At 38.2% G+C, this 26099-nt stretch overlaps 2 protein-coding genes across 5 annotated transcripts; one reads left to right on the top strand and one right to left on the bottom strand.

Moving 5' to 3' along the window:
• Positions 1–178: 178 nt before the first annotated feature.
• LOC137191818 (limbic system-associated membrane protein) lies at positions 179–11419 on the bottom strand. 4 transcript variants are annotated; one of them, XM_067602240.1, is made up of 12 exons: positions 11236–11419; positions 10263–10295; positions 8569–8600; positions 8264–8376; positions 7754–7967; positions 7050–7174; positions 6715–6812; positions 6391–6593; positions 3581–3844; positions 2899–3207; positions 2328–2430; positions 179–1612 (listed from the first exon to the last, which is right to left on the bottom strand). In XM_067602240.1, the coding sequence occupies exons 5-12, from the start codon at positions 7806–7808 to the stop codon at positions 1549–1551; spliced, it is 1221 nt and encodes a 406-aa protein (XP_067458341.1). In that variant the 5' UTR covers positions 7809–7967; positions 8264–8376; positions 8569–8600; positions 10263–10295; positions 11236–11419; the 3' UTR covers positions 179–1548. The 4 variants fall into 4 exon arrangements, with proteins under 4 accessions (XP_067458341.1, XP_067458343.1, XP_067458340.1 ...); XM_067602242.1 differs by having other exon boundaries at positions 8264–8361; XM_067602239.1 differs by lacking the exon at positions 10263–10295.
• hpn (hepsin) lies at positions 8384–25527 on the top strand. The gene is made up of 13 exons (XM_067602238.1): positions 8384–8787; positions 10095–10239; positions 18476–18583; positions 18795–18836; positions 19230–19359; positions 19442–19561; positions 19756–19796; positions 21940–22105; positions 22424–22614; positions 23763–23858; positions 24140–24282; positions 24572–24736; positions 25187–25527. The coding sequence occupies exons 2-13, from the start codon at positions 10203–10205 to the stop codon at positions 25229–25231; spliced, it is 1284 nt and encodes a 427-aa protein (XP_067458339.1). The 5' UTR covers positions 8384–8787; positions 10095–10202; the 3' UTR covers positions 25232–25527.
• Positions 25528–26099: the final 572 nt, after the last annotated feature.

Here is a 26099-nt window from a genome sequence, read left to right as displayed (position 1 = left end):
GGAGTTAATAAACCAGTGATCACTATTCAATAATAGTATTATGTACCAGTAGTAACACCTGTTAACACATCTCACACCTGGCTGCTTAAAATGTTTTGCTGTGCAATAAACTCTTTACTTTGTTTCAAAGGAAAGTTTTCTTTTTAAAAGTTAAGTGTTGGAAAAATGGGACTGGAAAGAACAAAAAGCTTTTCATTCACTCTGAGATATTACACATTTTGTAATATACATATATACTGTACAGAAAATGTGAAGCTCTGTATATATGATGGAAGATGACATAAGTGACATTACAATATATGCACCATTGCTTTCATTAAAAACATTAGTTAAATGTTCAAAATGTAAATACAACTGATCACAGCAGCTTGAACTGATGTACACAGATGTGAAACTGCCTCTTTAAACAGCTGGGAAATATAGCACTGTACTTCCTCTGTTGCTTAATTATCATTTAAAAATAGAATATGTTTCCACAGTTATTCACACTTTAAACCATCAGACAAATGCAAAACTCTAAAAATAGACTCTCAAGATGAAAATTTGATACCCAAGTACATTTTGTAAATGTGTGTCCTGTTGTTAAAGAGTCACTGTCCTCCTGGTTTTCATCCTCCTCCGGTTCTCCTCAGGGCTCTGGTCAGTATCTGTTGGTGCCTTATCATGCTGAAGAGTTTACTGAAAACCACACAAACGTGACCTAGTCCTGACTGCCTACAGCATTTAATTAGATCATTATGACTGTATTTTCCATCATTTTCATGCTCATCATCATCAGCACCACCAACAGGCTTCCAGTTACAGCTTCTTCAGTGTTCTGGACATTGTAGTACTTGGTGCACTCTGTGCCACAGTATGTTATTGGAAACAGTAAAAATATCAGTTCTAACTATAACTGTGGATGTGGTTTTGAAATGTGATGAACTTTAGACGTTGTATTCAAATTCACATCTGTTACTGCAACCAACTAGAGCATAAAGAAAAACAGGTATACAAGTGGTAACAAAAGAAGTGTCTATTTTCTCAGTCGTAATAAATATTTTTTTCTTGAAGATTGCTTGGTTAATACCTGGCAGCAGCATTTAGCTCATCCTACAGCACAATTGCATTTAAACAAGTTATCAGATAGTTCAGCACCAACAGAGTAAAGATGGTCCAACAAGTCTGTCTTTCTTTTCCATTCTGCTGATTTTAAAAGTAAGCAGTTAGTCAGGTGAGTTCATCGATGTTCAGCTCAGGGCCTTGAAATACGGGAAATAAAGTGTTGCATGCATGAACAGTAAGGTCTGTCACATGAGCTTGAGGTTTCCACAATCTGTGTGAATTTGTGTCAACAGTGACTTTTGGAAGTTGTTGTTCCTCTGTGTACATAATTTCATCAAGGGCTCATAACCACTAAAGAGTGACAGAAGTTATTGAAGAGAAAGAGCAAGGTTACTGAGTCAACTCATCTAGAGTTACTTAAATATAATAAAAAGTCTCTTATGCTTTTAGTGGTTGTAAGGTGTTGTGGATAAGACTTTGTACAGAATAGGTCCTGCTGGATCTTTAAGGTCCTGTAGCAGTTGTCTCAGTGAGGACATATGACCGGTGTGTGGATGACTTCCGTCTCCTGAAAGGAACAAACAAATTATTGAATTAAAACATTTACTTTTAATTTTATAAGAATCTGAACTATAGTTCATAAATTATTTCAGAATTTATCATTTGATTTAGATACTACTTGAGGTTTTAAAAGGTTTATTTCACACCTTCTGCTCAGGAACTCCCTGTTGGATGTACTGTATGTTAGAAGAGGGAAATATTGTAATTACTGCTAATTCTATGTTGTGTGTGTTTTTCCAGGCATATCCAGCAATATGTATAGAAACCCGTTATTATTGCTGATGATAATAGTTGTCACTGACTGTCATGTATGCAAAACTGAAAGTAACCCAGACATTGATGACCTTTTAGCTAAAATTCACACAAGTTGGTATCATCTCAACCTTTAGTGACTTATTTTAGGTATGTAGTTGTTATTTGATTGCTGACATCTTCACTGGGTTATTGAAAAAGTCCAAGCAGCAATCAATGCATGCATATTGTTATGAATGAAGCATCAGGTGGTTTAAGATGTACAGATCACTTCTTGCTAGGCTGTATGTCACACTGGATTTTATTTACTACACACTTATGATGTTTATTACATGTACTAAAGCGAATGCTTTTAGGTCAAATTGTACTGTACAAACCTCGAGGATTTCTGATGATGAAAGATAATAAATATAACTGCAGATAAAAAACATAATAACACAGTCTGGTTGGAAGAGAAGCAAAGAACTCACCTTGACATGATAAAGGCAACTACAATTAAAATAGCCAGTAGGACACCGACGGTCACTACAATAACAACCGTTCTGCCTCCTGAAGTCTCTGATGGGGTTGTTGCTGCAGTGAACAGAACAGTGGTGAGATCCAGAGCCAACTACAGGTCACACAGTCTTAAGCAGTACTTTTCAATAATAGTTTTTGGACAAAGAACATCCTGGGGCTGAGTATGTACAACTGAAAAGCATTTATGAATGTTGGATTGGACTTTGTGTCAACACAGCTTGCAGGTGTGGACCTGGTTCATTTGTTTGCAGTCTTTTCCTTAGAAAATAATGTAATGCAACAAAGAGGGAGTTGATGTGTGTTTACTTATATTTCTTATATGATATTTTGCCTATTTTGTGTTTCCTCTGAATGACACATAAAGTAGGCAACAATTTGAACCAAATTGAGTGTATACAAATCCTTGTACACACTCAGAATCATAGCTAGAGTTTTGGGATCATGTGCTGCAGGATTGTGGTGCAGACATGAATGTCGGTGAAACCTGCAAGATGCAGATGATATGAATCTTCATAAGCCTACCTCCTGAATCTCTGAGGCTTACAACGTAAGTCTGTGATCCGTGTCTGTTGCGTGCCACACAGCAGTGCTGCCTGTATCCATCAGTAGTGACGTTTACACTGCTGAGTGTTTGGCCTCTTCCTGTGTCAGCTAGGGTTTGTCTTCCCTGATGAAAGCTTTTGTCTGCTGTAGGGAGGCACGCTGCACCCTGGTACCATGTGTATGTGCGGACAAGAGGGTTAGCATCACTGCTGCAGGTCAGGGTCACAGGAAGACCCTCTTTCAGCTCTCCAGCAGTAAGGACTGAGACAACTGTGTCTCGAGGAGGGTCTAGACAAGAAAGAGGTCAAAGGTCATCTACCTCTGGCTTTCAAGTGTAAGTCATATTTGACTTTGTACATACACTGACTTCTTTCAAACACATTTTCAAACTGTACGGGGAAGTTTCGGGGAAATTCTCTGTTGAAATTCTGCCCGCAGCGTGTTGCTACACAGAAAAAACTTTGCTTTTTTGAGTTTCATGTATGACAGAACAAATTGATAGGTGAACAAATTATTGTATGGACGAATGAATACATTACTTTGCAGATGGCTATGATCTAAAAGGGAGGTTTTGTAAGATTAGAAAATAAAGCAGTTGTAATCTTGAAGATGATGTCGTATGTCTTGGAGACAGCTTAAATCAGGCTCAATCATCACTTACATTGTACATCGATGTCCAGCATTGTTGACTTCTGTACTTTGTCTCCGGTCTGTATCTGGCAGTAGTAGCTGCCAGAGTCAGCAGACGTAACTTCACTCATTTTCCATGTCTGTCCAGTATATCTAAGGTCGGTGCTTGTGTTCTTGTACCATGTGAAACGGGTGTCTGGACCGGCCGCAGGGCTGCAGCAGCCCAGACGTAAGTCTACACCCTCAGTGATGTCACTGGAACGACTCGCTAACGCTGTGACTGTGCTGGAGGAGTCTGGAGAAAACAATGATTAGGAGATAAGGGAAGTAGAGTCAGTTGATAGTAGATGCACAGGTAATGTAAGTGTAAGTAACCTGATACTTATAATACACTGGCTACACATTACGTAGAAGTACTGAGTCATAGTATAGTGATGTAGACTTCTAGTGTAGTAGTCCTACAGAGAAACAATTCAACACTGTCAAGAGTTCAGAAAAGTGAATGCATTTCTTCTCCAAATCTAAATACATAGGAGGTTAGATTACTACTTACTATATTTGAGTACATTTCATCATCAGCAAAAACAACCTGTTTGACTAAAAATACTGACATGCAGAACTTTGCTTACTTGTAAATGATCTTTCTGCACGAATGTCTCCAGATGTTTAATATTTTGTGGGCTGAAAACACCAACTGTATTTCACTGTCCCCAGATAATTTTGAAAGTTTTTTGTTGATTTCAATATTTTTCAATGTTTCATTTATTCAACGTACATGTACAGTTGTGCAGTATGTCCCAGACTTACTCTACATGATGGTCTATCGGTTATTTTCTATCCCACAAGGAATAAATTCAAGTGGAAAAAAATGTTAAATAGTTTTATTTATAAATTTCTGTGTTTCTCTTGTATATTTTTTTAAATAGTGAAATTGAAGGACACTGGATATAAAAATCTTAGTGCCCACCCTTTAAAAACCCACTATGTGTAACTTATCAAAACAAAGATGCCCTTCAGTTCCCCATATTCTCAGAAAACAATACTGACCCCTGTGTCCTCAGCCAGCCTCTGTATGGCAGCACTAAACCTGTGATACCAGTGATAACAAGACATCTAGTTGGACATAAAATAGTACATTTTGTCCCCCAGGTTAATCACAAGTCTCTTGTTTCATGCATTTTTGCAGGAATGGTTCAAAAATATTTTTTAATTTTGTTTAGCCCTCAACTAATTGACGTTTTAATCAATCAGCAGGTCTAAATAGCTAAACTAAACTCTTCATGGCCTAACCACAATATCATATTTAAACCTACAGCCTCTTTGCATTTATTGCTCAATGAAATCTCAAGAATATTCTAAGTGATACAAATTTAAGTGGATGATTGCTCTCGACCTGTGCAGTTGTTGTCATGAAGAATGTGTGTCATGACAATTTGTACACAACTCTGGGTTGAAAACATTTCTGCTAAATACAAATACACAGCTGTGTGATAATTCATTTCTATTATACTTTACTTTACCCTTTTGGTTGTTTTGTTAGTCTTACATGTTACCAGTATGGCAACATTGCGAAAAACAAGAGAACAACAAGATGTGATTTCACACATGTTTCTCAATAATTATGTAAGAACATCTTTGTGATGGAACAACACCTCCACTTCCCATTTCCAACCACTTCACTCCTCACACACACAGAATGAGTCTTCCAGCTTGTTTTTCAACAGGCTGTAATCCCATGAATTGATCTAAATCCTCTTTTTCTCAGTTCAGCAGAGACAATTATCAGTTAGTCCTTACATGTTTGCTTGTGAGTGATTTGGATATGAACACCAATTTAGGTGAAAAATGAAACTGGTTGTTGACTTTAAGCACCTGATTATTATATCAGGATGTGATTATTATTATTTATGTTCAGTCAGTGGTCAGTTTCACTTCTACTTCTCATAAATAGCACAAACGGAGGGTTACATAGAGGAAGTGGTTAATCCTTCATACGAAGTGCTAAAACATCAACACTTTTTATAAGTGCTGAAGTTAACAACAATTACTACAAACAGACAGATTGACCAAAAGACAGTGCACTAATGAATGATACACAAAGACAAACAAGAACAGTCACGACATACTGTAGAGGAAGGACAAATAAGAAGACTTCTTCTGTCTTCTCTGGTTTGTCAGTGCAAACTGATTTGAGACTGAGAGTCTTTTATATAAGACATTAAAATGATGGTGAAGTAATTGGTGGATATCAAGGCACAATTCATAAAAACCACCTCCCTACTGCAATCATTCTTCAACATTTAATTACTCTTCAGATTAGTGAAGACTCCCACCCATATGACAAGATACAACATTATTGTTGGCCCTTTAAAGACATCTTCCTCTTTTCTATTTCATTCTGTATCATCTTAGTGTTATTGCTGTGCTTACCATTGCCATTTTAAAACAGTGATGTTTTGTGTGGTCAAAAACTGCTGAAGTCTTAAAACTTTAAGATTTGTGGTCTGTCATGCTTGTTACATTTTCACTATGATGTGATGATATGATGTGGAACTACGGTGCAGCAGGACTGAAACTTGCTGGATGTTTGACATGTTTTGTATTTGCACTTAGTTTTATTGCTGAACTCGTTTAGCAGTTTAAAACTTAACATTTCTATTTTCTCAAGTACTTCAACTCAATAATTATGAATTATGAGAATGATAACTGTGATGATAATGCTTCTTTTATTGGGGATAATGATGATAATAATGATGATATTGATTGTAGTGGTGTTGATTGTCATTATGATCAGTTGTGGTAGTATTAATAATAGTAAGTAAGTAATGATTATATCCCAACCTGCCACCAGGAGCTGTATGCCGCTCTGCTCTGGCATCTTCTGTGTTGGATGGTTGGTGATGAGGTAAAACACGTAGGTTCCACTGTCCGACTGTGTCAGATCAGAAATCCTTAGAGAACAGTTCTTTGTTCCTGGTTCCAGGTACTGCACCCTGCTCTGGTAAGATGGATCTGGGAAGATACCATCACTGTGGAACACATATCTGACACGGACAGACAGACACACTTAATGTTGTTATGTTTGTCTCAACTCTGTGCTGAGAGTTCTTTGTTATAATCAGCAGGTCTGGTCTTGTGTATGTTTCTGTGTGTTTTAAACAATACCTTGGTGTGATACAGCGGCTCTCTTCGAGACACCACATCACAGACGAAACTTTGTACTGTTGTCCTTCTTCAGCTCCTCCACTCTCGAGCCTATTTGCCTAATAGAGGTAATGAAGTATCATGAAATATCAGTTGCTATGTTCATAGTAACCCAAGATCTTGATGCAAGCATAAAATAGTTACTTTAATTCAGTTACTCCTCATCAACATCCAACAGCTGCATGTTTCCATTCATTCTGATCACAGATTTTAGACTTTGCAGAAAAAGTCTACTGGTTAGAGACAAGCTGCAGGATATACTGCAAGTGCTAACAATGCCTTCTTTATTGAATTACCTCAGTAGAGAGCTGTCCCTCTCCTCTGGGGTAGTCATAGGAACAAGGGAGAACCACAGAGGAGCCAATCACAGCACAGATAGGTCCAGAAGGGAGATTAACTGACCAATCACTTGCAAGAATACCTGAAGGGCAGAGGACGTTTGTTTATGATAAAGGACAATTATTACATTATAACAATTTAGTTAGAGTAAAGTAAGAAAAAAATCTAAGTTGTACTGAGGAAATGCATTTAAAACTTTGATTTAAAAAATAATTAGTAACAATAATTAAAAAATATATATAATTCTGTGATATTATAGTTATTTCAAAATTATGCTCTACATGTTACAGCTTATGTGGACATTACACTTTCTTTTTTTTTCTCAAGAGTGAGAAAGTTACAACTCAACAGATGTATTCATAATGATCAGGCCCTTTATGGTGCAAAGCAAACACACAAACATGTTTCATAGTAAGTCAAAGTGTCAGATATTAAAATGTTTCCTTATGAAGCTCAACTGTTGCCCCAGAAATTGCAAAGATTTTTATGCCAACTGCAACATCACATGACAGTCATTGAAGAGTGTGTACATCTGTGTACATCTGCCAGTATCTGATCTGATCAGTTTATCAGATTCAGAATACTGTATGTTTTTCCATACAGTGCACATATCATCATGAAGGCAGCAGGTAGCCTACTGTACCTTCATACAGAATCTTACCTTTCAGGGAGAGTGTGAGCAGCAGCCAGCAGCTCTGTGCCATGTCTCCACTCATCTCCTGTTTGTTTGGTCTTCCTCCCTCACCTCCTGTTCACCTTTGGCTTCACCTTTTTCTCTCCTCACCCTGGATGCTCCTGTCTACCAGAGCTGCCCTCAGTGACTTGTGTGCTTCTCTTTCTCCACTTATAGGTCAGATTGTCCAACTTCCCTTTTTCTGCCAATAAGGAACTGAAGTTGATGACTAGGCTTTCATGTCAGCAAAGGGGACTTACAACACACACACGCAAACACACATATATATAGTAGATATTTGTTTGTTTAAGCTGTGTGTTTATATGTGTGTATGTGGGGTACAGTATGCGTGTGTGCTGACTCCAATATGACGATCAATCTCAACACATTACACTTTCTGACAGCATACTGTCCGCACCAATACATTAACTGACATCATTAAATCAATTTCATTCCCCTTCAGGATACAGTTACATGCCTGTAGGACAGTGTGTTCACCTGTGGCAGGTGTGCAGGGTCAGACAGTCCTGTGAGTGCTCTCGTGTCCCGTCTGTCCAATCAGAGACGTAACTCGACGTCAGCCGTGCCCCTCTCTTCTGCGCAGCAGACCGCTACAGGACGTACACACACACACACACACACACACACACGCACACACACACAGCGAGAAACTTGGGATAAACTTTCACAGACTTTGTCCCAGATTTGTCCAGTTTTCCAAATGTTTCTCTCTTTTTTATTAGAAGCGGGCGCCGGAGGTTTTGGTTGATAGGAAAGGCTAAAAAACTGAAATCTTTGGCTACCTTTTTTCCACTTTTTCCTCGGGGTCAGTAACCTGTGAAGGGAACAAAAAAAAGGGATTTACTGAAAAACTGGGATTTATCTGTTCTGTCGTCTACACAGTATTGTCGTCTAACATCGAGACAGAAGACAGTTTTTCCTTTTTTATGTACCAGTGGACCTAAAAAAGAAGACATTTTTCCCCTGAAGGAGAAGGCCAGGACTCCACCTGCCGCAGACAGGTGAGTCACTGTATCAAACACCTGTTTTAGCTGTTAAGTTTTATGCTAAGTCTGAAAAGGCTTTTTTCAGTGAAATAAAAGAGGTAATTTAATTATTTCAACATAGTTTATCGTGCTGAAACTTTTAATGCCCTTTGGTCCGTTGAACCTGATCTCTGTCTCAAGACCTCTGGAGTCTAAAGGGCTTATAAGATGTAAATATCACAGCAACGATGAAATAGCCTATTATTCTCTGTATATTATACTGTATAGAGATAGAAGACAACACCTTTCTAAAATTAATAAACTGAAGATATAAGAAGGCTTTAAAATGGTCCCATATGACTTCATCTCTGCTGTTTACAGGACAGTGAATACATAACTGGTTTAACTTTTGCTGATGATTAATGAACCCAGCAGTCGGTCTACTGTGGTGTAATCAACAGCTTGTTTACATGGAATCGAAATGCATTTGTAGCTCATTTATCATACAGAGTTAATTGACATAGGGACTTAATACATTTCTATTTTCAGTGTCAGTTTTCCAGTTTCCATCTCAGACATAATTAGTTACAATGACAGTTTAGTAGTAGACCAGACTATCTGGAAGGATGGACCCTTTATTGAGTGGGTCTTGAGTATGTATGTGTATTTATGTGTATGTTGCTGCTCCGAAACAAACATCTGATCAGGGCTGTAACTAACAGTTATTTTCATTATGATTAATCTGTCACTCATTTTCTCGATCGATCGATTATTCGTTTGATCTACAACATATCAGGAAACAGTGAAAAATACCCATCACAATATTCTGGAGCACAGTGTGGTGTCATTAATTGTATTGTTTTGTCCAATAAACAGCACAAAACCCCAAAATATTGTAAAACCAAGAAAAGCACACACTTTCACATATAAGAATTTGGAATTTTTGTCATTTTGGCTTTAAAAATGACCTAAATGATAAATGGATTATCAAAATAGTTGCCAAGTAATTTTCTTTTGATTGACTAATCGATTAATTGGCTAATCATTGCAGCTCTACTGATCTGATGGAACCTTTAGGGCATATTAAATAAGAATATAATATTATCCAGTAATATTACTTAGTAACAGTGTAATTATAAGTATAGTTAGCATCTTAGTAGCTATATTATGAAACATGATTCTACTAGTATGTGGTAAAAATAGTTAATCTCACTTTATATTATGTATTGTATTCATTTTTGATATTATTTATCTGTCTGTGTATCTATCTTGGAAAAGTTTATTGAAAAAAAAGTTAATATAACACACAGTTTGGTGTATGACACTTGATATTATTTTAACAGGCAAACGGGACTGTTGAGGGCTTAAACCACCTGCCCCGAGGAATCAAGGAAAGAAGAAAGGAAGGAGATCGTTGTCCTCAGTCGCCCTCTGCTTCCTACTCTGTACAGATGTATGCTGAGAAAGTTGTGACAGAGGGGAAGATGGGTGAGTGCACATATTGCATTTACCATCAAGCTTCCTCTCACTCTCACCACCCCTCCCTACACACAAACACACACACACACACACACACACACACACACACACACACACAGATTAAAATGCTGTGCTGGTCATCCTGCCTGTTTTTTGTATTTGGGACCAGACATCAGTCCACCTGACAGTTAACCATTAACCAGTGTGTTCAAAGCTGGCTGGTTTTGTCTCTGATGTTCTCTTGATTTATTTTTGAGGTTTGTCTTTCAGCCTGAAAATACATACATTCATAGATCATTTTATTTTGAAGTTTTAATCCAAATGTGATAGTGATTGTTTTACATCATCTCTCTGCCATCTGATTTGTTAAATTTCAAAGGGCAGCAGGTAAAATTTTGTTCTCTGACACATTTTCTTGTTAAATCTATGTAGTAAAAGAGGAGACAGTAGTGTTCACCATCATACTGCTATAACTTACACGGCATTGCAACACTATATTTACAGCACGAAAAAACAAACAATTTTAAGTTCTCCTACTGTACCTTATTCCAGCAAACATACCTCCCATCAGCATCAGTGGGACGCTACATTTAAAAGGAAACCAGAAAATCCACCTCTGCCTCCCTGTTAGTTGGCATTAGCTGTAATGCAGTGTTGTGGTGTTGAAGTATTGGCCAAAGTTTACATATTTATGGCTCTTAATGAGTTTACTGCAAATTATATGGTGCTTTTATGGAAGTAAAGATAAGATTAATGTGTATTACTGTTGCTAGAAAGCACTCATGTCAGTGTGAACTGTAAAACTCTGTGTTGGTGACACATACAGAAATATGCTGACCACTGACAAACTCCTGTAGTAAGTTAAGGGCTTGTTTCTACCTTTTGGAATGATGTTAAAACTTTTTTCTCCAGGATAAAATCTTTTAAAGGTGGTGACAACAAATTCAACTCACTCTTAATTTGTTTTATCACATAAACTCACTAGATAAGGGTATGAGTACCTACCTTGTACTGGGGACAAACTGAGTGCCGGCACAAAGGAGAAGCTAGTTGTCTCTCATAAAGGGAAATTGTCTTCATCCGCAAATTAACATCATCTCCATATCCTCCATTGTTCTCGTCAAATAGGCTCTCTTGTTGATTTGGCACTTGTGCTTCTGTGTCTGAACATGGTCAGCCAGATGTTTGGTTTTGTAGTTTCTCTTGCGTGGCTGAAGGAAGTCCACCCCAGATGTAGTAAATCAGGCTGTCCGAGGTGTGTATAATTACAAGAGAAACAGAAACACTTACAGCATAGCGGAGGAGTGACGCATATGGTGTGGCTTACGTTGTATACAGTATGTCTGTGCTAAGATTGGGTGGGACATCACCTATTTTTAAAAACAAGCTTTGTTTACCTTCATTATGACATGCTTCTACATCATACAGGTGTGAACAAGCAGAGAAACACAACTGTGCATGCTCACACGCAAAATCTCTTGTCACACATATCTTTTCAATCAAACTAGTATTTGCTGCACAGTATGATTGTGTTTATTTTTACCCTTTCACTATGGCAACCACTTAAAGTATGAGTCACAGCTATTGCTGGGTCTTCAACTGTGTGTATGTGAGGTCTCCTTGTTTTGCTACACTGTTATCTTTGCTTTAACCCACTCTTACCACACCTATGTTCAAGTCAGTCTACTCAGGAAGATAACAGTCTTCACTACATATTTTCAAAACCCTTTTTTTCTATTTAAATTGGAATGAATATATGTTGATTTAAACCCACCCCTGTTTTTAATGGACCAGATACATACAAAGTGTGAAAGCAGTTTTAGGATGCGTTTCCCAAAGTCCAAATGTCAAGAGGACAAAGAATAATAGATGCTGACTCTGCAATGAGATGTGGATTGGGTCAGGAGATTGAATAAACATCATCCTAACATAAAAACCAATATTTCCAAGGTCAAGAATGAACTTTTGTGCCTAACTTTGAGCTAAAATGGATAAGAAGTCCTAAAAGTGCAGTTGATGAAATTATAATAGATCACAGATCCAACCGCATGACAACTGAGTAAACTTTGTCTGCTGATGAAAACAGTATCTTATGATTAGAAGCTCTGGGAGGCTAGAAAGCAAACCTAAAGTGAAAATTGTTTTGTCAAATCAACCCAGTTCTCAAGGGTTCTCCACAGAGAAACAGACTTCTACCTCCAAAAAACACTGACCCCTGAGACAGCCTTTCTGTTTCACTTTGAGAAACCTTTTTGGGAGTTTTGTAGATCTATTATATCATATATTAGCCTAGAAGTTTAGTCTAGAAAGATCCTGCAGACAAAAGAAAAATACCTTATGTTGTTATGTGTATTTAATTTTAGATTAATTATAATTTAGTAGAAAAAGTGGTGATGTGATGTGGACAACAGAAAGGAGCTGTTTTCTAAATACAGTCTGTGTTGTCCTACTTGGTTTGGTAAGTGCACTTACAGTTCGCATGTGCTACACAGCTGCATCTCCTCACCCACCACCGAGGTGCTTCAGTGTGAGCGTGTAAAGCGTGCAAAGTGAAGGGTATCCCACAACATACTAGAGAATGAGTAATGACACAGTAACCCTTTTCCACCCTGCTGACGCTTGCTGGTCACATGACTCATGGAGGAGAATAGAAATAACCCCAAAATAAAATGTATGTTCCACAGGAATGGTTCAAAGAAGTCACGGAAATGATGATTTATTATTATTCAGTGTTTAAACTGTCCAGTCATTCATGTAGTCTGTATTGTAAAATATTCCAGCTATACAACAACAGTTGCCTTATGATTATTTGTTGAAAATAAGTAGATCACATTAGTTTTGATCAAGTAATATGTTCAAATTGCAATATTCATACAGATTATTTGTTTTTATAACACAATAATCCTTTAATGGATTTCAGAGAGAAGATTATAATAGAAACAAATGGTGAAATGTGTTGGACTTACATAAATCAGATGACCTGATCCCACTAACATGTCTCCCAGAACATCATCAACATTTAAATTGTGGGTCAATGCTTGAATATTTAATGCTTGTTAGATTTCTTCTATTGTAGGTGAAATCAACTATATCTGTTTTTTTGAAATGTTCTATATTATAATTGGTATTATATCTATACTAAAATCTCAGGTACTCCCCCAAACTGCAACCTAATCCACACCACACCATGCCACATTCATCAGCACTAAATACTAGTGATTGTAGAAGAACCATACCTCATAATAGAGCCACACACTGGAGGAGAAGGTGGTCTCGGATAGAAGTGGACACAATAGAGTGCTTGTTCTGTCCTGCAATGTGATTGGGGTATTTCCTGGAAACCACAATCAGTAAGAATGAACATGAGCCTGGAATGTACCCCTGATAGTATGTCCCGAGGCTGTCTGGCGTTCATTGATCAGATACCGCATTCAGTTCTTTTTATTTCACAGTTCTACCTTTTTCTGTCTGCATTTGCTTTGTCTCTCTTTCATATTTCGGGCTCCATTGGTAATCACAATTTTACAACCCAAGGAACAGTAACACCATTATCATGCTGACTGGAAGTTTGAAGCCTGAGGAAGGGAAGGGAAAGAGAGGACAGGTACGAACTGGGAGGAGGAGAAATGAAGCACAAAGAGGTAGGGAGGTATAAGAAGAGAAATGTTAACAGGGGAGAGCCATGAAAAAGGTAAATGCTGTCAGTGAGAGGTTGTGGTGCAGAGGGAGGGAGCAGATGTGAGGAGATAGTAGAGAAGAACGTTAAGGTCACAGGAGTAGCAGGTCTACACAGCTATCAAGTTTCTCTGATTACAAAGTAGAAATGCAGCAACTGTGGGACCAAGCAGTGTCAGTGGTTCTGAACAACACTAGGTCCTTGTCAGTCCTGAGTCGTTTACTTCCACAGATCAGGAGACAGGGGTCAGAAATATTCATCTGAGTGGAGAAAACTGACTGTGTGTAACTGTGCAGGGTCATTCTGGTTCTGCACCCGGTATGCAAGAACACCTAAAAATGCCAACTATCTAACTGGTGTTGATGTTGTGTGTATAAGAGAGGCAACACACACCTCATATACATTTTCATTTTTATTGGCCTGATGTAGTCACAACTCCATGAAAATATGGCTGCAAATAACAATTATTTCATTATTGATTTAACTGTGATTATTTCTTTCAGTTCAGTGGTAGTAAGATGTAAATAACTTAGCAAAATATTTCCATTAATTTTCTAAATGTGTTTTTTGTCAATTAACTACTCAACTAATTGTTTCAGTGCTACATTAAAAAAAACTTTTTTTAACAAAAATATATTTAATAAATATATATATTCTTAATTTAATTATTAAATGAAATACATTTAAATCTAAAATAAATTTAATTTATTTTAGTTTTAATTAATACTTCAAAGTTCTTGCCTCAGACAGTGAAAATGGTAGGAATATAAGACAGCATGGAACATGTTGGAGGGACACAGAGCCAGGAAGGAAACTAGGCATGTAGGATGTTTTCTCTGACTTGGTAGCCGATGCTTATAGACTTACAGTATCTCCAGTTGTTTCCTGGTACGCTGATGGATGGCAGCGCTGTTACAGTCATGATTATCTGATGCAATGTAGTGAACAGCAAATCCACTTAAACAGAGCATGCTGCTCTTACTTTTCTACCATTAATAACTACAGAAACAATCGCCTATTATTTTTGATAAACAGAAACAGACATAATTATTTTCAAATGTATTAGGAATGAAAGACGAGTGAGTCTAACACGTGGCCACAAAAAAGTCTCAAGTGGTCTAGGTTCAACTCGTCACCCCGACAGGTCTTTGGCACGTCATAGCTGGAAAAACACAGCTGTAATTAATGACATTAATAATGGCTGCGTTCAGTTTAGGTGTTTCAGTTCCAGGGTCTTGCTATTGTGCATGGGTGTTCACTGTCATAGCTTAAATGTAGTAAAGACATCATTAATGTTATTAGTAACAGCTGTGATTTTCCTGCTATGACAAGTCAAATGTCTGCTGTGAAAAATACCTGTAACAATGACTTACACCCATGGATTCAGGGAAAAAATAATTCATTTTAAAGACCCTGCACAGCTGTGGTTCTGGTCTTTTTCACAGAGGACATTTTGACATGTCAAAGCAGGAACAGCACAGGTGTGAATAATGAAATGAATGATGGCTGAATTCTATATATCTGCTTCAGTTCCATGCAAGCTGTCACACTGTCATGACTTATTCAGACACTTGAATAGAAAAGAGCCATTGTTAATGATATTAGTAACACCTGTGATTTTCCGATCTTTTAGGGTGAGAGCAAGGTTTTCCCTGCCTATCTAACTCAAAGGAGGGCCACCTTTGCATTACTGGCTGCCACCTTTGTTGAAAATTCAAACGTGATGTTGACCGAACGAAAAAGGCGGAACTCAACTGTGAGGGATGTGTAGCACCTGGACAGTCTACAGTGCGCACACATGCTAGTTATCTTGTAATTCATCTTCAAAACAGGCAGCGGTTGCAAGCATCTTTTAATTTAATGACTAAATAATTACCTTTGCGAGATGAACGTGAAGTATATCGTGAACTTTCTACGCCATCACTCAGAGACTATCATTAGCGGAGCGGAGCAGCGATCAGCAGTAACAAACGAGATCAGTTGACCAACACACACTCCAGCAATAAACAACTTAAACCAACTCTGAAGTGCAGAAAATAACTCAGTACTCAGTCTGTTTCACCTCAAAAACTGCTCAGCATCTTGGACAGTGATGTCTTTCCCCGGAGCTAACAGTGCAGCACAGAGGCTGCTCTCTGCTGCTGGAGATAAAACTTTAATAACACAGCGGAGCACTCTGCCTCCCCCTCAGTTTGTTATTCTCATACAGGCAGGAGACTGTAAGACGCTTTCAGATTGATTCATTTATTAATTAGTGCAGTTGACTTTTTAAAATGAAAAGGCTGGTGACCATTTATCTTATCTGCCAGTTATGTTTCATATTGTATTAAGGACTAAGGACACCAGTGAATGGTTTGGCACACAATATACTGGAGCATGAGACTGAAAATTGTGGCCCCTTTTCTATTCATTGAATTGAGAATAGTTTCTGAATCGAATTGGCACCCAAGTATTGTAATAGTATCGATTGATTTGATTGATTTTTTTCACTTAAGTGCACAACATTCTAACAAACCATGTACACCACACCACTCACGTTCTCCAGCCTTTGCCACCTTTGACTCAAAAAAATCCAGGGAAAACCCTGGGAGAGACAACTTATACAATCTTATTATGTGACGTCTTTCATGACCTCATGTAATTCCCACCATACTGTAGCTGCAACCAACCTCAAATTGGGCAGAAGCCTAATCAGCCATAATAACTGAAAACACCTGTGTGGGTGTGTAGAGCCTTTAATGGGAAATACTCAGCAATATAATCACTCTGGCTTGTTCCATATGAATGTCATATTTGTGTTTGGCAGGCACATTAAGTTTTTAGTCTTACAAAATAAAAACAACAATGACCCTCTCTCATTAAAACATTAGATAGCATGATGTAACTTTTCATGAAGGCGGCATGACTCACAACTGACTCAGTCTGTCTGTGTCAAAATTTGGAACCCTAACCTCCTGCCTTTGTGTGCACTGTTGCTCTAACATTGATGGTGAAGATGATGATGACCCTGTGTGTTTGTGTAAAATGGTTGGTGGGCGGAAATGAAATGAGCTGAGCTGTGTTTAGTAATAAGGGTCGGGATGTGCTTGGCAGGCTGACAGCTCACATAAAAAGAGAATTTTTGTGAATTTATGTCCGGTAGTGTTAGCATATTTTTCTCCTCCTCTCATCTCATTTTCTCTCATAACTAATAAGACTAATTAGAGTTTTGTTCCATCGTAACAGTCCTAGTAAACCTTGTGAGTAAGCCAGCATGCACAATACCAGGCCCCTGGAGCTGGCACACCTGAAGGGAATTTAACCATTGTTAATGTTATTAATTGCACCTGTGCTATTCCTGTTATATGTCAAGTTGTCTGTGGTGCAAAATGCGTATTAACTTAAAGTTTTGGGTCAAGTTGACAAACTCTGCTCAGAGCAGATGATACACGGGACAGACGTGGTACTATATCCCAGTTTGAGAGTTTGTTCTGGCTTTGTGGAGAAATGCTAGACTTTAGACTATTGATCTAATCAGTGTCATTTGTACTTTTCAGTCTGTGCCAGGAAATGTGCTGTTATGCCCCTCACATTGGGACAATATGCTGACAGCAGTCACTTTCCTGATGTTTGTTGTAGGGTGGCTTAAGAGTCCAAAAAAGAGCCCAAATTAAATACTAGCAGTCTGAATGTTTGCCATGTATTATTTTGTCCAACATCTATGTGAATGAATAAATGTGAGGAAGAACACGGTTCACTTCAGTAATATTTACTCTTTTGATTTCATCATCTAAACCGTCTCCTCTTCAGCCACTTCACTGTGTTTGTTATGTAAGTAGCGCAGTGCCCGTTCAAAATATGCCTGTTCAGATCGAGCTGATTGCTTATTATTTCTCAAAAACCACATATACATTAAGTATCAATTGACAAATGTATCAATTAAAATCATAAGCGATTAATCAATTAAATGGTTTAAATCCAGACAGAAACTTAACCAGTGAGACTAATCTGAGGTTGAGCCGTAGAAGCAGTTCACAGCCTTCCATTGGTTGATTCTGCTGCCAATCAAACATGTCTGCACGTATTGGCTAGTTTTACTGCCTCCATCTCTGTTTTTTTCCCATGTGTGATCATTCTTCTCTCTCAGGCAGTTTAACTGAGCGGGGTGCGTAACTTTGTCCTGCTCAGCAAGTCAGAGCCCAGATGCCCCGTCCCGCTGTGATGTGACGGTGTTTATATCAAACAGCCCCCACTGCACTCAGACACGGAGCTGAGCAGCTTGCTGTTTGCTTGTTTATTCAAAGTTTATGTGTTACGTGTCCAAATTGCACCAAATTTGACACTTGGGTCCCCAGCAAAACCCACTGAGTGTGAAGTTGATTGGATGAACGGTCTGAGAGATCTGCAAAGGACAAACAGACAGACAGACACACAGACACACAGACAAAGACTCCTTCCTTTATAGTTAGATGTTAAAAGCTGCTGTGTATGTGCACTGACATGTAGGCATGCTTTCATGTGTGTGTCTCTGTCTGTGTATACATACTGTCAAATGTGTGTAAGTACATTCATGTGTGTGTGTGTGTGCAGGGAGCAGGGGAATCTCACTGACCTGTGTGTTGACCCCGTGTCGGGTGATTGGAGTGTGCGTGATGCTGATGACCTTGGGAGGCATTGGAGCAGCAGTCTGGGCCGTAGGTCAGACCACATGTCAGACCACACACACACACACACACACACATACACATAGATACACACACTTTTTGTCAAACATGCAGTATGAATATAATATATTGTTTCTGATATTTAAAGACTTTTCTATGTTCTTCAGTTGTCTTTGATAATTTACATTCATACATTGTATTGTCCTCAATAAACGCCTGCTGTTTTTCTTATTACTCTTCTGTAGTTCAATATTGCACAATGGAAGAAGACACAGGACTCTATGATGGTGAGTTACAGAGGACAGAGTGATGGTTTCAAATGAACTGATTTCTAATAAATATTGTAATACCAAATGTGAAATGTCATATACTGCTAGGATAATATCTCTACAGTTTCATTTGCTGCATGAAAGCTGCAAATTGGGATTATAACAAGAAAAATGCTGCCTGAATGTGCATTACATATTTTACCGCCTGTACGAAAAGTAAAGGTTTGCAGAATATCAAGAATTATTAGTTTTGGTTTGATCCCTGTTTTTTTGTGTTTTTTTTTTAGATTTTCACAATTTTTGTTGCTACAGTTACTTAAATGAAAAAAATATCCAATGTTGCAGATGAGAAATTATCAGTGTAAAATAACGGACTAAAAAGGACTAAAATCTTGATATTATCTTTTGCAGTCCAGGTAAATTCTGCTGACCAGCGTCTCAGAGTCTTTGACTCCACCCAGAGGCGGTGGCGTCAGGTGTGTTCCTCGTCAGCCAATGAGCTGCTAGCTAGCATCAGTTGTGAGGAAGTTGGCTTTGTCAGGTGAGATAGTTTTAGAATCCGATCACAATGTTTTCAGGCAGCATTGTACGATACAGAACTAACGTGTGTGTGTTTGTTGTAGTGTTGTGAATTACTCAATCACATCAGTGCCAGAGGCCAGTGGAGATGGTGGAGAGTTCTTCTGCGTCAGACAGGAAGAGCTCAGCTACGGCAAGAAAATCAAAGACTCGTTGTTCCCATGGTAACAAACACCACTGTTTGATCCTTGAAGCAGTCTAACCTTTCACTACACTGTCCTCTCTGTCGCTCTTCCTGGCTTTTCTTTCGTTTGTCTACTCGGTTAACATAGAGAAAGACGAACAGTGACTTAAACTCAGTTTGGATGTTTTCTTTTCTCTGTCAGGCTGTTACTAACTCTGTTTGTCTTTGTTTCAGTGACTGTGAGAGCAGGGAGGTTCTCACACTGTTGTGCCAAGGTAAGACATGAGCCCGGATCTACGCTTATGCTGTCTGACACACTGGCACACTTTATACTCCACTACCTTACACAAACCTCTCATCTTTCACCACATTCAGGGCCTGTAATCCTCCTAAACTTTATTATTTGCGCTTCTTATTCTTTCTGTTTGAAATGTTCTTCATAGCCTGAAATCTGTCACCCCTTCTTTGGAAGGCTCTCAAGGATTTGGGTTATAGTAAAACTATAAAAACCAGGTCTGCTAGGCTCAGCTAAGAGGTGAACAGTAAAGTCACATCAGGCAAAACTGAAGTGGCTGACTATTTTACTACAGTAGCTAAAAATCTTGTAGCTTAACTCCCTGATCACTTGAATATATTCAATGAGGAGCAGATACAGAGGCACTACTCGCAATTTGGCCATCAGACAAGATCCTTTTCTTTTAGTAAAGTGAGTGACGGTAAGGTCCTGAAGAGACTTCAGGAACACAATACTAGTAAAGCTGCAGGTCTAGATAATATTCAAGCCAGGTTTCTTAGAGACGCTGCAGATATTATTGCTCCATCTGTTACACATATAATAAATATGTCAATAGAGCGAGTTCTCCCCCTCTATAGGAAGGGTAGTAAGATAGATGAGGAGAACTATTGACCAGTTTCTATTTTATGTGTAGTGTCAAAAATAGTGGAAAAAATAATTCATGAACAGATTGAGGACTATATCCAAAACAATAATATTTTATTTCAGTTTCAGTCAGGATTTAGAGAATCTCACTCTACCAAATCCTGCCTGTTGTTTCTGACAGACAAAATCAGAGAGGAAATTGACTCAGGTAAACTGGTTATGTTAGACCTGTAAAAGGTGTTAGACACAGTAGATCATTGGATTTTAATTTACAAATGAAAACTTCTGGGTTTTAAGGCTATGGCCATTAGGTGGGTTAAATCCTATCTTGCTGGTAGATATCAAAGGGTTGATGTCAATGGGACGTTATCCAGTCCAAAACCTATGACTTGTGGTGTCCCGCAGGGGAGTGTTTTAAGGCCGTTATTGTTTTTATTATATATCAATGACCTTAATTCAGCCTGTTCTTGTGATATATTTTTATACACTGATGATGCTGCATTACTAATATCCCATAAATAAAAAGTAGTGGAAGATACCTTGAGCACAGAGATTCAAAAGGTTGCGAGGTGGCTCTCGGATAATAAACTTTCCCTTCATGTAGGAAAGACAGAGGTCATCCTCTTTGGGACACGAATTAAATTAAGTAATTCTTCTAATTTAATAGTTATAGGTGGTCAGACATCAATCTCTTCAGAATCTCCCGTAAATTACCTTGGATGTTTTCTGGATTATCTTTTATCAGGGGAAGACATGACTTTAAAAGCTCTGAACAAAAAAGTGTAATCGTTGGATATGCCAACCTTAAAAACTCTAGCTGGAGCATTGGTGCCACTTTGATTATGCTGCCACCTTTTGGTACAGTAGCTCCTCACAGTCTCTTAAAATTAAATTACAGACTACATAAAATAAGTGAATGAGTTGTTTTACAGCCGTCCCCCATCATCGCACATCTCGATGCAGTTCATTTCAAAAAATTAAATCTTCTCCCTATGGATAAAAGGGTGGTGCAAATTAAAATGGGTATTTCCCAGAGGACTGTGTATAAATCTGCACCTCCCTACCTATCCAACCATTTTAATCTAGTAAAAAAAACAACCACAAGACTAGAGGCAGTTGAACAAATATTATTCCTATGAGATTTAAAACATAACATAACAAACATAACAAACAAATATAATAACATATAACAAAATGCGTTTTTATACAGCTGCATGTCAATGGAACAAGCTGCCTATCTCACTCAAGCTAAACCCAGTTGAGAGGAGTTTTAAATCAGATCTCAAGAAATGGTTGTTAAATAACTTTAATATATACAAATGCTTGATGTTTTACTGTCTGTTTGGGTTTTTTAAGTTTAATGTCAATCCTGCTTGACACTTTCTTATTCAGTCTGCCATCTTGTACTGCAATAGAAGACCACAGTAGAAATAAGCCCTAGGGCTTTTTGGTGTATTTTAATCCTTGACAATTATAAAAATCTTATATGCTTTGCTTATATGCTTTCCTCTCTCTGTTGAACCTCTCCACCTCGACAGACTGCGGCAGGCGTAGTTTTGCAGCAGACCGCATAGTTGGTGGTGTGGATGCTAGGCAGGGCAGCTGGCCTTGGCAGGTCAGCTTGCAGTACGATGGAGTTCATCAGTGTGGAGGATCCATCATTTCAAACCGCTGGATTGTCTCTGCAGCTCACTGCTTTCCCGAGTAAGTGACTGAGCTGGATTTTATACATAAAGTTGACTTTTAAGACCATAATAGACAAATTTAATTATTTTATAGATTTCGTAATGTAGAAAATTTGTTGTTAATGTAAATTACTGTATATATTGTCATTGTTTACTCATACTGTTTGTCATCATCAGCAACTCTCATTATCAGACTGCTCTGGTCTAAATATGCCTGCTCCATCTGTGTTTAGGGTGGATATGTCTGTGAATTTTTAAAAGTGTTTGTGTTAAAACTGAAAAAGCCTCTAAAACTTGCAGAACATCATTGTGTATCACCTCTCTCTATATAAATTAGACGGTACCGGTTCGTTAATCGCTGGCGTGTGCTGCTGGGCTCCATCTACAATAAACCAGTCAATGCCAATGTGGCGGAGGTGAAAACCATTGTTTACCATAGCAGCTACCTGCCCTTTGTAGACGCTAACATTGATGACAACAGCAGGGACATTGCTGTTCTGGCTCTCACCCAACCTCTCACCTTCAATGGTAAGACACAGTGGCACAGACATGCATGCATATTAATCATCTACACACATGGTGTATTTGATCTCATGATGACAGTGATAAGGAAGAATAGCAAAGGAAAGGAGAGAGGCAGAGAGAGTCAGTCATCAAGGGCATCTGCCTACTGTTGGTTTCCTGTTTCCTAGATTAAAGTCAGCAGGACAAAAATCCTTTTTATCCAACATTAATAAATCAGGATTGACAGGATGTAACCACAGGTTCTGCTTCTCTCTGATGCTTTCTGTCTGTCTCTCAGGGCTTCCCAAGTGAATTATCCTCACTCTAATAATGAGAGGGATACAGTAATTCCTGTAAAAGTCATTTGTCATCCACTCTGATCTTACTGTAATCTGTTGATGCAAGGGGAAGGATGAGAGGAATTACAAGTGTGATTTATACCAGCATTTAAGGTTTGATTTTTCCACCATTTTTTTTTTGCTCTATAGATACATTCTTTTCTTTAGTCAGGAGTAGAGTGAGAGTTTTTGTTCATATCTACAGTAAGTAACAGCTCATTAAACATTTTTAAATGTATTTAGTATTGTCATTTATTTTGAGAGAATTACAAATTTACAGTATTTACACCATCTGTACTGACTAAGAAGAGAAAACAAGATAATTAGCACTGCTGAAATATGAATTAAGAGGAGCAAGGCAGTGTTTCTGAAATGTAAATGAGATTTGTTTTATAGTCACCTTTGAAAATGTGGTGATACTGTATAGTGTAGTTAGTGTTTATGTCGGGCAATGAGTTTTTAAATGTGGATTAATGAACATATAAAGTTCACAGATACTTTGCAGATACAATGCACTGTTTATTGTCAGTCATGTCTGACATCTTGTGTTTGGCATTTATAACTACAACCACAGCATGATGTTTATTTGAGAAAAAAAGTGATGTGAAATGAAGTGTTTGAGTACTCTGTTTTATTATTGTTGTTAAACTTACACTCACAAAACAACATGTTTTCATAACCTGCAGCTGCTTTATCTTTCTGTACTTCCTTCTGTGCTTCAGTTTTTGTGGTGTGGATGATCAGCTGTTTGACTCTTGTTTACACTGACATGCAGGTGGTGGTGGTTACAAACATGTGTTTGCTTCATGCATATGTATATGTGCCTGTGTTTAGAATACATCCAGCCTATTTGCCTGCCAGTATATGGTCAAAGACTGATTGATGGACAGATTGGAACAGTAACCGGCTGGGGAAACGTAGGATACTATGGTGAGTCTATGTGTTATTACAGCTTTACAACACACTGCAGAAATGACCTTTGGATCACATTTTTGTACTCTTTGACTTCTTTGATTTTAAAAAAAATATTTATCTAGGCCGTCCACTTGTCGCTTTATAGCTGTTGTATTTTGTCGGTAATGAAGTCAATGTTCTCCTCATTACAACACACAACAGTACATACTGTAGTTTAACATAAAAGTGTAGAAAAGTGTGGTTCTACCTCAGTGCAGATAGGTGCTGTTAACTGTTTTGATGTTCTTCACTCTCAGGTCATCTAGCAGATGTTCTTCAGGAAGCGAACGTCCCCATCATCAGTGACGCTGTCTGTAATGCTCCTGATTACTATGACAACCAGATCACCACCAGTATGTTCTGTGCTGGTTATGAGAAAGGAGGCACTGATGCCTGCCAGGTCCGTGTGTATCTGTGTTTATGCAACAAATGTTTGTGTATATACAGTGTGTGGGCCAAAACAAACTCTTAAACTTGTGTGTGGGTTTCCAAATGAGGTACTGTATCATCTTGACATTTTCTTGAGTACGACTGTCCTCTTAAGTTAATCTGATTCCTACAGTATGTGTGTCCAATGCATTTACAACATGTTATACATCCCTGTTAATTTTAGTTCTGAATATGCTCACCTAAAATGAGTAGTTTATGGTAATGTGTGTGTGATCTGCTATAATCCTGTGTGGTTTCAGGGAGACAGCGGTGGTCCTTTTGTGGCAGACGACTGCTTGTCTAAGAGCAGTCGGTATCGTTTGCTGGGGGTGGTGAGCTGGGGAACCGGTTGCGCCATGGCAAAGAAGCCTGGTGTCTATACCAGAGTGTCCCGATTTCTGCCCTGGATATCTACGGCCATGAGGGTGAGAGACCTGACGCTTTTTATTTTACTGTTTTTATTGTATTTTTTTGTATTCCTGTATTACTAGTATGTTATTGTGTGGTTATAAACCCTCTGTAAACCACTCGCCAATGTACGGACATTTCTAACACATTCAAATACAAGCAGTCTCTATTCATATGCAGGCTGTGAGGAATTCCTCCTTTGGACTACAGTCAAAAATACATTTTTTGTCTGTTCTTAGTAAGAAAAATATCTGGTGTATTAGCTGTAACGCTGTACAGTCAAAGCATTTGGCCTTTGGCAAAAGTAAAAAAAAAGTAATACACAGCATGTAAAGTAGAATGATCAGTAAAGAATGAAACAGATTTCTGAAATTAATGTTACATACATACATGCTTCAAGATTGAAGTTTTAGCTATCTACATCTAAGATTTCTTCCTGTGACACTGCTTTCATCTTTCTCCTGCAGAACTATCACAACTCACCAGGGGTTCACAAAATGGCCCGGACATGAGATTCCTGCACTCAAGTTTCTATTTTTCCTACTCTTGGATGATAATAAGGACAGACCCTGTAGATGTCAACAGGGAGTGTTACGACAGGGGGGATGAAAGGCTGTGATGTCCCCCTCTTATCATGGTTCCAGATTCATCTTCTTGCCTAAAACCTTACTGAGGATTCACCCACTTCCTGTAAATGTTAAATGTATACCAATATCTTACTCCTTAATGGATAACCTGTCAGAGTATTAAATACAGAACCTTTCCAGAGATGCACAGACAGAGCTATTTAAGAGATGTCATGAGCACAGAGTTGAACAGTATGAAGTTAAATATTGATAAAAAAGAGTTGTGCAGTTGTGGCACTATTTATATCCATACAATTCAAAATGATTCAATACATTAACTGTCATTATAAATTATGAGTGACGTGAAATCACAACAGATTCTGAAGGTAAAAGACTCACCATGAAGAGGTTTTACAGGATCTTGTTCCACATGAGTCAGTTTCAGACTTCCTGATACCAGAGCACAGAGCGAGCCTGAGAATGAGAGAAGCCTGCACTGTTGATTTGTAATAAACATGAGTCTTGTGCAACCTCAGCAGTTTTAGTATTTTTAGCTTATGCAAGACACACACACACACACACACACACACACACACACACACACACACACACACACACACAGACAATTATAGATCTAACATATCACTACTTTAATGTCACAAATATGACAAATCTTGAGTCTTTGTTGAAAGATTACAACATATCAAACTTTTCACATAGTAGGTATCTTATTTTATAATTAAAGTCTTACTTGTCTGATATGTCATGTTTTTTATATGCAGTAGCTTGACTCTATGATGAATAATTATCCGTA

The sequence above is a fragment of the Thunnus thynnus genome, chromosome 10 (genome assembly GCF_963924715.1).
Source record: "Thunnus thynnus chromosome 10, fThuThy2.1, whole genome shotgun sequence".
Lineage (NCBI taxonomy): Eukaryota > Metazoa > Chordata > Actinopteri > Scombriformes > Scombridae > Thunnus > Thunnus thynnus.
This window is presented reverse-complemented; position numbering and strand designations above follow the sequence as displayed.

Coding starts and splice junctions, on each gene's coding strand:
- LOC137191818 (XM_067602240.1), bottom strand. CDS start 7,808: ATGAGTGGAGACATGGCACAGAGCTGCTGGCTGCTGCTCACACTCTCC. Junction 6,594..6,714: donor AGCCGCTGTATCACACCAAG/GTATTGTTTAAA, acceptor TGTCCGTGTCAG/ATATGTGTTCCACAGTGATG. Junction 3,208..3,580: donor GCTGGACATCGATGTACAAT/GTAAGTGATGAT, acceptor TTTCTTGTCTAG/ACCCTCCTCGAGACACAGTT.
- hpn (XM_067602238.1), top strand. CDS start 10,203: ATGTATGCTGAGAAAGTTGTGACAGAGGGGAAGATGG. Junction 10,240..18,475: donor TGTGACAGAGGGGAAGATGG/GTGAGTGCACAT, acceptor GTGTGTGTGCAG/GGAGCAGGGGAATCTCACTG. Junction 18,584..18,794: donor AGCAGCAGTCTGGGCCGTAG/GTCAGACCACAT, acceptor ACTCTTCTGTAG/TTCAATATTGCACAATGGAA.